The 13,405-nt window shown below is 44.9% G+C and overlaps 1 protein-coding gene across 1 annotated transcript; it reads right to left on the bottom strand.

Moving 5' to 3' along the window:
* Positions 1-760: 760 nt before the first annotated feature.
* Positions 761-10,733, bottom strand: rnd3a (Rho family GTPase 3a). Its single transcript, XM_003977273.3, has 5 exons — positions 10,412-10,733; positions 10,058-10,145; positions 3,832-3,941; positions 2,758-2,892; positions 761-2,645 (listed from the first exon to the last, which is right to left on the bottom strand). Exons 1-5 carry the CDS (start codon positions 10,559-10,561, stop codon positions 2,397-2,399), a joined length of 732 nt encoding a protein of 243 aa, XP_003977322.1. The 5' UTR covers positions 10,562-10,733; the 3' UTR covers positions 761-2,396.
* Between the last annotated feature and the right edge of the window lie 2,672 nt (positions 10,734-13,405).

Raw genomic sequence — 13,405 nt, 5'->3', positions numbered from 1 at the left:
TTAAGAAAAAAATCAGAAAATATCACCAGTATCTGCGGGTTTTCACTGCAGGCGAGTCTGTGCCGAACAAAAAGGCTTTTGTCAGATGTCAATGGAGTGATCCCAGAATTTTAGAGAAGGAAGTGAACTCACCTCAGCCATGACAATAGACTGCAGCTGTGACCTTTGTCGGACTAAGGCAGCCATTTCTGACAATGCAGGTAAATGCAGACGCCGCCAATAGGATTTAGTTCCCCTTGAACAAACGGGGAACATTTCTTTAAGTAGTGCCATGTGAAAACATGTGAGCGCAAGTTTCTCTCTAAAATAGTTCCCGAAGAACAAAATCTATTCAAGAATAAAATAAATCATCTAAAGTACATTCAACATAGACTGCAGTTTCGAATCACATGACTTTGAATTCAGGCTTAAGGGATTTATGACTGTTGCCCTGTAGAACATATTTGTTATAACCAGAGACCTCGCAGGAATTTAAGACCAAGTCGGTGCACATGAGATTAATTTAAAGCTTATGAGAAAGGGAGATGAGCTTGACAGAAGCCTGAACCTGTGCCGCGTTACCACGTGGTGAGAATCTGGGAGCGGCTGTGGTGAAACACCAAAACCGTCTGATCATGAGGACGCTCATCTTATGTGTGTGCACCAAACACACACTTAAATCTATTCCCACAAGAATTCCTTCACGAATTCTGTTCCAGGTAGCTGGACCTTCAGCGAGGCGGTTCCATTTTCTGTCAGTGAAAGTAAAACAGACGTCTGATTGATTTCGTTTGCATTTATTCTAAAGGGAAAATATATAATTCAATAAATATTGCTGCTGTAACAACACTGGCAGAGACGTCTGAGGTGACAACATACAAGAAAACATCGTCATGTACGCGGGGAGGAGATCACACATGAGAACACAGCTCAAACAGAATATGCTACGTGTAAAGGTCGGAAAATTCGGATTAATTCAAAGTGCATCAATCTCAATATTGATAGTTGAACAGCTTCGTAATCACACTATTGTTAAAGACAAAACAAGTGAGAAACTTTTTTCAAAGGATTTGGAACTAAATCCCATTTGCTCCTCACATACAACATTTTACAGAAAGCGTAACAACAGTCATGAAACCCAAAGATTCTAGCGAGAAAAAAAGAAAAAAGAAAAAAAGGCATCGTCTCGGTAAATGGTAACTCGCTGTTACTGGCTAATTGCTAACATGCAAGCTAGTCAGAAAACATTAGTTTGACACAACAGCTTCCTGAGCTTTCTGTACCGCTAACCACACCATTTTCACCCAATTAGGTTTGAGCAAACAGTGATTAATCAGCTTTTCTTTTTATTATTAATGGACTAATAAGTTGTTTCGTGTAATTTTTCTACAAGAGAAACTAGAAACCACCCAGATTACAGCTTTTCTATATCATCTTTTTGAGCGTAGAGCAAGAGCATTTTCATTGCTAATATAATTTAAACTTTGCCCTGCAAACATTCCGCTCTGCAGCTTAAAAGCCTAATAAATTAGCCATTATCCTCAGTCATTTCCACTTCCTCCCCTGAGTGTTGAGGAAAGATTATGAATATCTCAAACTAGTTTTCAGCATCTATTAGCACCCAGGAAGTGAATTAGTATTGTTCGATTATTCAAAAACATGTCATGTAACCTTCTTAAAACACTTACTGGTAGCAGTGGAGGGCCTAATTACGTCATTCAGTGGCAGATCTGAGGTTAAATACAACCCTGACTGTCAATCCCAGTCAGAAGGGGGTGGTGGGGAATAAAGGGTCTAGAACAGCCGTGTGAAATGACTGAATCATCCCCGAGAAGGTGAAGCTAAAACAAAACATTGACAGTTACACACCAATGACTTCACATTTTACAATAAATCAGCGACGGGGGACACCTCGTGCCTCTGTGCACTTCTCTGCAGACGGATGGAAAATCAGGAGCGAAGCTGAGAGTCAAACAGTTTTGGTAACAGTCTTTGATCCCGTTCCTCTTCCTCTTTTCCCAGGCAGGCTTTGGCTCTCATTCAGCACACCACATGTTCTTACACCCTTCCTTCACAGAGGAGCGTCTCCGGATGACATCACTTCTCCTGCTCATTTCCTGTTGGTGCGGAAAGCCTCGGCCGCATCCGTTCTGTCCTCCCAGAGGAAGCGGGTCACTTCCCTGACCAGGTAGCTCACTGACGGATAGCTTCCTCTTCTGGTGGGGCCGTATGGATCGGGATGCTACTATGCATTGATTTTTCAACGTTGGTGCAGAGTATTCCAGTAACATGAACATCAAGTGAAGCTTATAAAACCCCTTTCCAGAAAAATGGGGGGTCTTAAGCATGCAGGAATGAGTGCTGCCCCATAGCTTCCTGCTTGACCTGTACTCTGTCCTCGTCCTTCGCCTCATCAGTCACATAACCGAGCAGCTTTTGGCTTTGTCCTTTCGGAGGTCCGAGGCCACGGCGGCCAGGTCGGGCCTACCGGGCATGTGTGAAATCCTCTTGTTGCCACGGGCGGCTTTGCTGCGTTTGACGTTTTTGTTGTTCTTGTTGATGCACGCGAGCGTGGCCACGTGGAAAATGTCTCTGACACTGTTCTCTGACTGCTGAGACGAGCACTCGATGTAGGGCGCCGAGATCTGCTTGGCCATGCTGGAGCCCTGAAAGACGAAGGAAGGAGGTCAAATACGGCAGCAGCAGCGGCAACAGGGGGATTTCTGAGGTTAGAGATGAGAAAACGGTGATTTAGAGATTGATATCCGATCTGCGTACCTGGTCGTAGGAGACGGGCGTCTGTCGGTGGTTGGAAAGCTCCACCAGCGTGCTCAGGTCGGTGCGCAGGTCTGACTTGCATCCAACTAGCAGCATCTTTGTGTTGGGACAGAATTCCTGAATCTCCCCTTTCCACTGTGGGGGGGAAAAACAAAACCTATGAGTGATGCCTTCATCAGTGTTACCCTTGGCAAGACGGCCAATCACACCATTTCACCACCCTACATAGGTCAAAGGTTACAGCCACCCCTTCCTGGAACCCCTTCTGTCTGAACGACCTGCAGAAATCCCATGTTTCCTGCCTGACAACAATGAACGCTCTGTGATCTATTGCATTTCTCTGAGGGCTTTTCGTCTGAAAGTAAAGCGCCTCTGGGCTGGCTGACCTCGCGGATCAAGTTCACCGTCATCCCAAGACAAAGTTGTTTTGTTTATTGGGTCAATCACTTCCTGTCTGCACCAACACCACTTGATTAAAGGCCTCACCCGCTCGTCGTGTGAAACATGAGCTTTGTCACCGGACGCTCGCATTACAGCATGTGAGCAGTTAACAGACTGTGGGGAAAAAAAAGAAATCTATGCATTTCAGCGAGCTTGGCCGAAGTCACAGATGGAGCCAAGTCCCCCTAGAGAACTGCTTTAGCTGCCCATCTCTCCTATATAAATCCATAGAATTTTACTTAAGCACCTAATTTTCTACTATCACGAAGGCCTTTTTTCCTTAAAAATGCGTACGTTAGCTTCTCGGCCACAGCCACCAGCATCTAAATGTCCACGCCTTTGGTTAATAGGGCAGATGGAGTGCAGCATGACTTCCTTCTGGGTTTAACTGGTTCCAGTCAGATTCCAGCTTTGCGACTTCACATCACAAGATCTGTCGCGAGCGAGACAGCACAAACCACCCCCTCGACTGGAGACTTTTGATTCACTTAAACGCAGCCAATCTTTTGTCAGCAGATCAAGTTAAATTAAAGTACGGGAGTGTTGCTTGCTCCAAAAGAGCTAAAAGCTTTGGCTGAGCTCATCAAAGGCACCGGGTTCGCCCCTGGAATAAATGACTTGGCAGCTACAAACCTTTTTCAGCACGCTGTCCAGAGTTTCAGGGCGGCTGATGTCGAAACAGATGAGGACCGCGTCTGAGTCGGGGTAGGAGAGAGGCCTCACGTTGTCGTAGTACGGAGATCCTGAACACAAAGAAAACAGATTTGGATGAAATAAATATGCAGAACATTTAGGGTCACTGTGCTGTTTGACATTGGCCCTATCTGTGAAATCATCCTGGGAAAATCTGGCTTTCTATACGTTTACAGTTTAGATTCTGACATAAATGTGCAGCTAAACTCCTTTGTGCCCTTTATGCATCTGGCAGGCGTTCTGATTTGCAGCCTCAGTAAATGGGAGCTATTTGAACTGAAGCGAGGGGAAGGGAACTACAACAACAACAAAAAGCCTCACACTAATTTTCTAAATGAAACATGAAAATGTAAAACATTCCCGACAGTCAGTCCCATGTGGCGTGACTTCAGCTGGACGATCATCCCTAGCAACCACACGGGAAAATCAAATAACGCATCATCGGTTGCCGGGAAAATGTGCTGACTACAACGAAAATGACTTCTAAAGAAATCCGCTGTGGCGACGTACAGAAATTCGGAGAGCGGAAAGCGCACCCCCTCGGTTAAAATTGAAACCATGTGCGAGGGGAGACGCCCTTCTCACTGCCTGACTGAAAGATCTCCGGAGAGAAAGGGGGGGGGGGGGGGGGCGAGCGAGGAAAGGGTGGCGTCATGTCAAGGTGAGTCAAGATCACATGGCAGCCAAGAGCTGACCACACACAAACCAGCTGCCAAAAAATCTGGGGAATTTTGTTTTTGGTAACTAAAGGACCCCTGGGAGGTCCTTTCTTAACTGTGTGGCAGAGAAAGGCCAGACACACACACACACACACACACACACACACACACAGAGTGAGCTGGAGTGATCCTAACCTAAACAGTCTGGATGAGAGATGACACCGTTTAAACAATCCACACTTCCTTCAAACGTGTGCACACCAAATGCGACGTGGCTGCACACTGAAACCTGAACTGTATCCATGCCCATACACATTCCTAATGTTTGAGTCATGGGAGGGGCGATTATATTCCTGTGTAGGACTTGCCCATCTGATACAATAATATCATATATATCACAACTAAATCCTAAGCGGTTATGAATTGGCTCTGAGAAAGGTTAAGGTTTAAAGAAATAAACTCCTACGAGCTTGACTTTAGCATTAGCAGCTAGCTCCAGCACATACAACTAAAATGACTGCAAGTTAATAGGAACATTCTCCTGACACTAAAAGGAGGGCTCTAACATCAGTTCAGAGCAACGTTTGCCTCAAACGTGCCCCTTTTTACTGAATGTGCCGACATATTTACAAGCCAACAGGCCGCGGTTTAACAGCCCTGGTTTTTATGGGGCCCTTCAGGCACAGAGAGGTTAAAGTGACAAAATGCTTTATGTTTTAGGGCAATGACATGTTGTGGCTCAAACTCCACCCCTGAAACCCACATCACATCCCCAAACCTTGATGCACAAGTTTTTTTGTTTCTTTTTGTTTTCTTTCTTAAAAAATTATCAGATTAATCATGTTTGCCAAGATTAAAATCATTTCCATGGCTTGATCCAAGCAAAAAAGGTTTCACAAGAGAGCGATTATTCTCCTCTTAACATTCTGTTGGAGGGTCTGTTGTTATCAACCCAGTGCAGGAAGAATGAGGCGAAGAGGAATGTCTGATGTCCCACAAGAATTTATTTCTCATTTTTCATGGACAACTCGCAACCAATCAGAACCGCACTGCATTGTTTAAACCCCCCCCCGCCAGTCTTTGCAACCTGGAACCAATCACTTGAGAAATAACACCCTTGAACTGAAAGGGGAGGCTGAGGCCTGTTTACATTTTGCGATGAATTGGTGACCAGTGAGATGAATTCATGTCTGAATAGCTGCGCGCTGTGTGTGAGGTCTTGTCTTCAAAAGGGCCGGCACATATTCCAGTGAGTTTACCTAGAGATTAGAGTATTTAGAGGCACAAATCCTCAAAGTGCAGCCCTGCAAACTACTTCAAGCTGGATTGCATAAACATGCAAATGGGGAGCAATAATCAATTTTTGCATGTGTGCAATAGTCTGAACATGTTTGTCTCCGGCTTCCAAGAGCCAACCGTTTCAATCTTGAGCAGAGTTTGGACGGCGTCATTGCTGCACCCGAAATTACCCCAAACCGCTTTCTGGTCTATTTCTGCCAGCTGAAAAAGATGGAGGAGGAAATCTCACAGCTAAGGAACACAAAGACCTGGTGTCTGTCAACTAATTAGCTCCCGTCATTGTTCTCCCACAGGATCTCTAAATATGGCAGGAAGACACACACCCCACCTACCTCCTCTGTCATTTAAACAACCCCCCCCCTCAGGCCTATTTTTTTAACACACCATGACTTGTATCTTGATCAAAGCAGAAGACTTTTGTGGAAATTTATGGCGTGAGACTGGCTGTTCTGCTTTTCTAGAGTGTTCCACAATCTTTTCTTTTCTTTTTTTTTTAAACACAAACAGGTTTTACTGATGTAAAATTGAATTCATGGGGCCCAAACACGCAGTCCTGAGGTAAACCAGCTGCATCTGACAGTGAAGGTATGGCAACAGGTCCGCAGGCCTGCTGATTTACTGCATAGCTATCATAGCTGAGTGGAACAGAGCCGAGGGCGGCGCACGCGTGTGTGCAGAGGTGTTAAGCCTTTTGTGAACAACTGTGGAAACAAGGAACTACGACAGGCACGTCCTGCCATCCTACACCATCCTGCTCACATATACATATATATTTGTATTTGTTTGCTCCAGCTCTCTTGTGGTATGGTTCCTTTTTAATTGGACACTTCATTTCTAACGCAACTGACCTCAGTGCTGCTAGCTGTATATATTGTTCCAGTGATCTCTGTACCGTCGTGGTTTTCCGGCCGTCTTGCTCTTTTGCATGGCGTTGCTCCAAATTTCCCCTCTGGGAATAAATAAAGTAGTACCTTATCTCATCGTATATCCTCGCACCAGATACAGCCATTCATCACAACTGGAGGAGACAGAGCAATTTCAGCAGAGGTAACTTGAACAAATATCTGCTGTGGTTGCTGTGGAGACCAACATCGTTGCTGTAAAAACCACCTGCCATGCGAGACGCACGCAGCTTACAAAGGCGGAGTGATAATAGGATAATACATGATGCGAATCAGCAATAGTTTATGCCACAAGTAATTCCCGATACCTGTGGTATCATGCTAGGTGCAGGATTTGAAGGTGAAGCCATCCAACTATTGCAGCAAGAGCACATTTTGCTGAGGTCCCGGAGGAAGCCAAAAGTGGCAGAACAGAGAATAAACAGGTCACGACCGAACAGCGTTCTCAATGTTAGGCCTGACACCACACACAAAGTCCTTTTCCTGACACCCGTAACAGGAAGTGTATTAATCCTTCAGAGGACTTGGCTGATCTGTACTTGTATACCCTGTGTAACCACCATGGCTCAGGGCTCCCCCTAGTCAGCCGGTAAATTCCAGCATGATTCAATTTCCCATGGAAACGAGGTAGGGCTTTGGTGAACTACGCCGCTTTTCTTTCACTCTCCCAAGAAACTGGGCGTGCTGTTACAATAGGGGTCTTTGTGGAGGAGGAAGTAGAATCCTTCAGTGTAAGGAATGCCAGACATGTGGCTCCAATTCGCTGAGCCCAGAAATGTGATCCAGTGTAACAATGGCGTCAAAAGAATGGAGGGGGTACAGTGTGTAAAAGCTGCAGAAGTTTGAGTTTTTGGGTGCATGAAGGCAGCTATAATATCCAACACTGTAGACAAAATGGCACAAGAAATATACTGGAGGAACTATAAAGAAATGGTAATGGGCCATGTTGTCCAAATTGGCACAAAGTCTCTCCCGTTTGAATTCCCGTGTGTGATTTTCTTCCTGTTTTGTTTTATAAAGTGGGTCATGTTTTAATCTGCTGAGGCTGTAAATGTTCAAATCACCACAAACATAAAAGCAGCAAGAGGACTTCCAGTCCCCTGGGTGCATTTTACCAAAAAAGATCCAGGGGCTAAACTAACTGAATGTGTCTCTATGGCAGCTGCTGCTGATCACAGAAAACATCTCAGAAGTTTTATCCAGAAGCACATAACTCATATTCTGCCAAGTTAAGGTGCAAAAATTCAATTTCCCATCTCCAAAACTTGAGGATTCTGGTGCTCTTTTCCCAGTTAAAGCTGGATTTAATATCTTTTAAACCAAATCAAAGAACCCAGGAAACTGCATGAACAGAGCAGAGTAAAAAAAGCCTTTCTACAAACTCAACTGTCCAGCAGGTTAACCAGCAAAGCAACTAAATTCATTTTTAATCACAAACAGCTGCAGCCTGAGATCTTTCAAAAAAAAAAAAGAAAAAAAAGAAGCAAGACTGCCTCAGGCTGACAGAGATTATTTACCTCATTGCATCTTCCTAACCTCCAGAAAATAGCACCTCAGCATCTCATTAAACATGGAGGCAAGACAACAGGGAGAGACAAGCACTTCCTGTGCTGGAGAAAGAAGTAAAAGAGCATCAAAGGCTGCACCACAGCCCTGGTGGGCCCCACCCCGAGCCTGGGAAGCAGACAATCGGAGTTGGGGGGGGGGGACAAATGGAAGGCAGTACCACTGGCAGGCATTTACCTTAATGACCTAAATGATTCTCATCACCCTCCTTTTCAAACAGGCACACCAGGCTGCTCATCACTGGAGAACAAAAGACCACCAGAGTGAGTGGAGCTGTGTGTTTGTAAAGGAGGGGGGCTGTTTGTCTTCATTTTCCTGTCTTGGTCTTTGTCATAGTGCATGCTGAGGTCACAGTATGCATCCCACCCCCCCAGCACACCTCTGGAGATAAGGGATCGATTGGATTGGCCGTAGCTGCTGGGTGTCTCTATAGAGGGACCGATCAGGCCTGAAGCTGGATCAATCCATCAGAGTCTGTGTGTGCTGGCTACGCTGGGTGGGGGCTGCTGGCTCCGTCTCAGACCCACTGATCTAATAGGGATCACCCCCCCATCCCCCTCACCCAACCCTCCACACTTTTATGAAGAGAGAATGAAAAATGGCTCTAGGCAGCCGGCCAACACGGCGCAATAAAATAAAATTCTCACTCTGGCAAGATTTTGTTTCTTTCCACTTCCACAAAACACGTTCGGTGCAGGGGTGTAGGAATCTGTGCTTGGTGTCCCCAAGCCTCAAGGCCAGGGAAAGCTGCTCGGAGCAGACTTTCAGGAGCTGCATTCACTGACCAAAGTCACGTTAAAAAAAAACCCCAAAAACTGTGGAAGTTTGTTGTTTTTGTTTATTCCGCGCAGGACAAGCCCCTTCGATGCTCAGCAGCACATTTCGGTGAAGTTATTCAAACACTTCTCTGGAATTCCAGGCCACAGACCCACAACAGCTGGCCGTTGCCCCCGCCCAACACACACACACTACATGCTCGCACACAGGCAACATACGCCTCACTCACGCCTGACCGCTGGGCCATTCACTGCTCGGGCATTGATTGATGAGGAAAAAGAGGGCTTGTTTACACACACAAGAAAATACACAAGGGATGCAGCAGCTGGACCCCGAGCACAAAGTCCGACTGATTAGTGGGAGAAAGAAAAGCAACCCAAAAAGACCCGACAGCGTCATCGGTGTGCACGTGTTGCACAACAACCTTTCCGAGAATCCCCCAAAAGGGAGAATTTCAAAGTATGCTCTCCAGATGTGGGGAATATGCGATTCTGTCGTTACCATTCCTTCCCCGTTTCTGCTTCATATTTGCTCAGCTGAAAAGAATTTATCCCTCAAATGCAGCATTTTGACAGACTTCTGTGTTAACACTCTGCTGAGATGTTAACCATTTGGAGGTAAGGAAACTCACATGGGTAGGCACGTCTAGCCCGCAGAGGAACCGGCAACTATGAGAATTAATCCAGCTTTATTGATTAAATGGGTCAGAGATTAATTCCATTATTTAAAAAAAGGCATGCCTGACCCTCTTAATACCAGTGAGTTTTGATATTTCTGCGGAAATGGCGCACAAACACAGTCAAATAACTTTTGAACCCCCATCTGACCATCTCCTATCAGACAATGAGCTGCGGAGGGGTCAGAGCAGGAGTTGAGCAACGCGTTTACAAATTACGCAATGTTCAGAGTGACATCCAACCAAACGTGAGCAGAAAAAAAGAGGCGACGAAGGCCACAATTTACCTGAGGTGTCCCACAAACTGAGCTCAATCCTCTGAGTGTCAATCTCAAAACTGGCCGTGTAGTTCTCAAACACAGTGGGGACGTAGCTCTGCAGGAGAATCAGAAATGACACATTAAATGGAGGGGAAAAGTACTTTCACAGTCAGGTTTTATTATTTTCAGGTTATCCCCCCCCCCCCCATAAAGCTGCATTTGAATCGCAGCTCTCCCCAACCCAACCATGCATCACATTCACAAGCCTTGTCCTCCCCCAGTCTCCCCCCCATCCTTCTCCATTAAGAGCATCACGGGTCGTCTTTGTGTTCATCAACCCGGGGTAACGAGCTCGGTGATCGGCGCTGTGCGGGCTCTCACCTCGGGGAAGCAGTCCTTGGCGAACACGTGAAGAAGGGCAGTCTTCCCACATTGGCTGTCTCCGACCACCACTATCTTACACTTTACACTCTGGCTGGGATCCATGCCGGATTTCAGAGATAATTTCTGACACGAGCGTCTCTCCTTCATTGATTTCAGTCGGGATTCAATGGAAATAATTAAGTGCGGTCCTGGAGCGACAGATGATGCGTTCAGGGAGCCTCACAACTTGCCTTTCTCTGTTCCCCTCTGTGTCTCCCTGCCTGTCCGTGTCCCTCCCCCGATGTCTCCGCCTGTTCTGTGCCGGTGTGTTCCATTTGCTTGTATTTATAAAGTCACAGGAGCCAATGGCTGCAGCCCGGATGAGACTCGTCCCTCCTGCGGACCTGTCGTCAAGAGAGCGCCCCCATTCGGCCAAAAACGCGGAATTAACTTTTTCTTTGTCCACCACGAATAAACATTTATTTCAGTAAAACAAATAAATAAATAAATTGTATCTCTAGTCAAACGTTTGATGTTCATGAGGTAAAAAAAGCAACAACACAAAATGCGTCATAAAACAATACAGTTACATTCAAGTATTTCTGATTAAATAGGACATGTCGTTAGCCAAAGTAAGTCGTTATAGTGGCTCATTTAGTGTTCTTGATGAAATATTCTACAGAGTTTATGTGTATGAATATCTTAGCTACAACCAAAATGAACAGAATGTTCTAATAATTGTAAATTGCTGTACATAAAGATGATCCATGTAATTGCTGATTTCAAGGACAGATAAGGAAAAGTCTAAATAGAAACATAAAAGCATTTATGTGCTGGCCAGCCAAACAGAATAAAAATATCAGCTATATGAATGCGTCAATTTCATGTTTTCAAACTTGCACATTGAAAGTACAATAAACGTCCTCTAATGGGTAAAATTTTCAATCTCTGTGACATTGTAACCTTATTCAAATTACGCTTCTGAACAGAAAGTGATTTTAAAAAGAAACGGAGTCTCACACAAGCGAGTTGGAATAGTAATTGAATCTGCAATATCTGCCTTATTGAAGACCAATAAACGCAGTGGCCAGACCAGATGCTGCCCATTTCTAATGAAGGTAGCATCCTCTGAGGATTTTCTCATTATGGTTTCACACATTTGTGCCATATAAAACCAGCTATAACAATTATTTTCATCTAGACCTTTGTGAGAAAACACAGAGGTAAAGGAGTGGAAAAGAAGAGAAAAATGAGCCACATTCACTATTCTCTTGGCTTTTAGACTGTGAACAGGAACACTTTTGCTGTCAAGGCCTCATCTGTTAGCCTTCAGGCTAGTCTGCTGACACAGAGTTACCGCTAATTTAAAAAAAAAAAAAAGGAACAGGAAAAAAAAGAAAGCATGCGCGTTCTGCATCGGTTCTCCTCTCTGTGGCCGAGTGATTGGACTCTCAGTGTTGCTGGCAGCAATTTTACAGTGAGACAGCTCCACCCTGCAGGCTGTGCACTGGGAGTCCCGTCTGTTGTGTGGGAGCTCTGACTCCAGGACACACCAGTGCCAGGGGGATTTTACACACTATAGCGCAGCTATTTGGCTGCCATCTCTGTACCATATGCATTTGACCTCATTCAAATTCTGTCTTAACAAAATTGTGGAGGTTTTTTTTTTTTTTTTTTACCTGCAGGGGTCACACGGGAATACCGTGGTGTGTGTTCATGTGTCTATGTGTGTGTGTGCGTGTGTGTGTGTGTGTGTGTGTGTGCTTGCAGCAACCTCACTCTGCTGTAGCCTATATTGCTTAACTGCATCATTTGTCACAAAGAAGCATTTGCTGATTAGCAGAAATGTCTTTGATCATTAATGCATCTAATAATTCATCACAGCTCATGTGGATCAGCATTTTACAACTTTACATGTTAATAGGATATTAAAAAAAGTACAGTTGGCCGAATTCTGTTCATGCTGCCCAGAATAGAAATGAGGGTGCCACCTGTTTCTGGTCACATGGTGCTTCTATCATCTTGTAGAGCTTGTTAAATTCCATGTGGAGATGTAATAATTAACTCCTGATTGGGTTTCTTTTTTTTTACACCTTTGTTCAATAATTGTCATTTTTACACTTTTTTTAAAAAAATTGCAGGAACTGGAAAAGGTCGATGTGGGTGAGCACAACAACTCTGAGAGATGAACTTTAGGTACCTTTGAGTTCAGGTACGGATTCCCAGGTCCTCTGGGAATCCCTGCTAGGAAGTTGCTATTTTCACTGCCTGTCAGAAGAAAACACATGAGAACACTGGAGTTGGTCTTGAAAAACGGGGAATATTAGAACTTCTGCAAATTGACTTGACAGCTTTGTAAATGCACATCATCAAAAAAAAAGATGCTGGAAAATAATGAGTCAACAATGTAACTAATGCACTGTAAACACAAGCGTAAAGAGAATTTGAAGCATGTATAACAGGAAGTCCTCGGTCTGTATTCCCATGATGCTTTATTACACAACTAGGTCAGCAGACACTGTGGTAGCTTTAAAGAACTTCAGCTCAACAATGATTTCATCCACTCATAGTGGAAAATAAATCCCTGAAATCAGCAAAGGTTGTGGTATCCAGTAACGCAACACGTGTTCATTAACTGTGATATTAGCACAGTTTAGGTCCAGGTCATAGCTCTCCTCCATGTGTGTGGAATCCTTGTGGAGTGTGTATCTAGGTGGGGATAATTAACAAAGAACGTCAATTTCTTATCATCGGAGACCATAAAGCCTGAGTAACAGAGAGCAGAATGCAGTGGTCCGCTTTCAGCTGGTGGGCCGGCAGTGCTGGAGGTGTGTGACGAGTCCAGGTCACTGGGCCGCTCTCTGCGTCCTGACAGCGTGCTGCCCCACAGTTATCTCTGTCTCTGTGCATTCAGTCAGCGGTGCACTGACATTTACTGCGGGGGCAAACAGCACACATCCACTCCTTTCATTGTGAGAGGGATTTCCTCGACCGTTAGTCACCGCGACTGGG

Source organism: Takifugu rubripes, chromosome 8 (assembly GCF_901000725.2).
Source record: "Takifugu rubripes chromosome 8, fTakRub1.2, whole genome shotgun sequence".
NCBI lineage: Eukaryota > Metazoa > Chordata > Actinopteri > Tetraodontiformes > Tetraodontidae > Takifugu > Takifugu rubripes.
The sequence above is the reverse complement of the archived record's forward strand: the minus strand, read 5'-3'. Positions and strand labels throughout refer to the sequence as shown.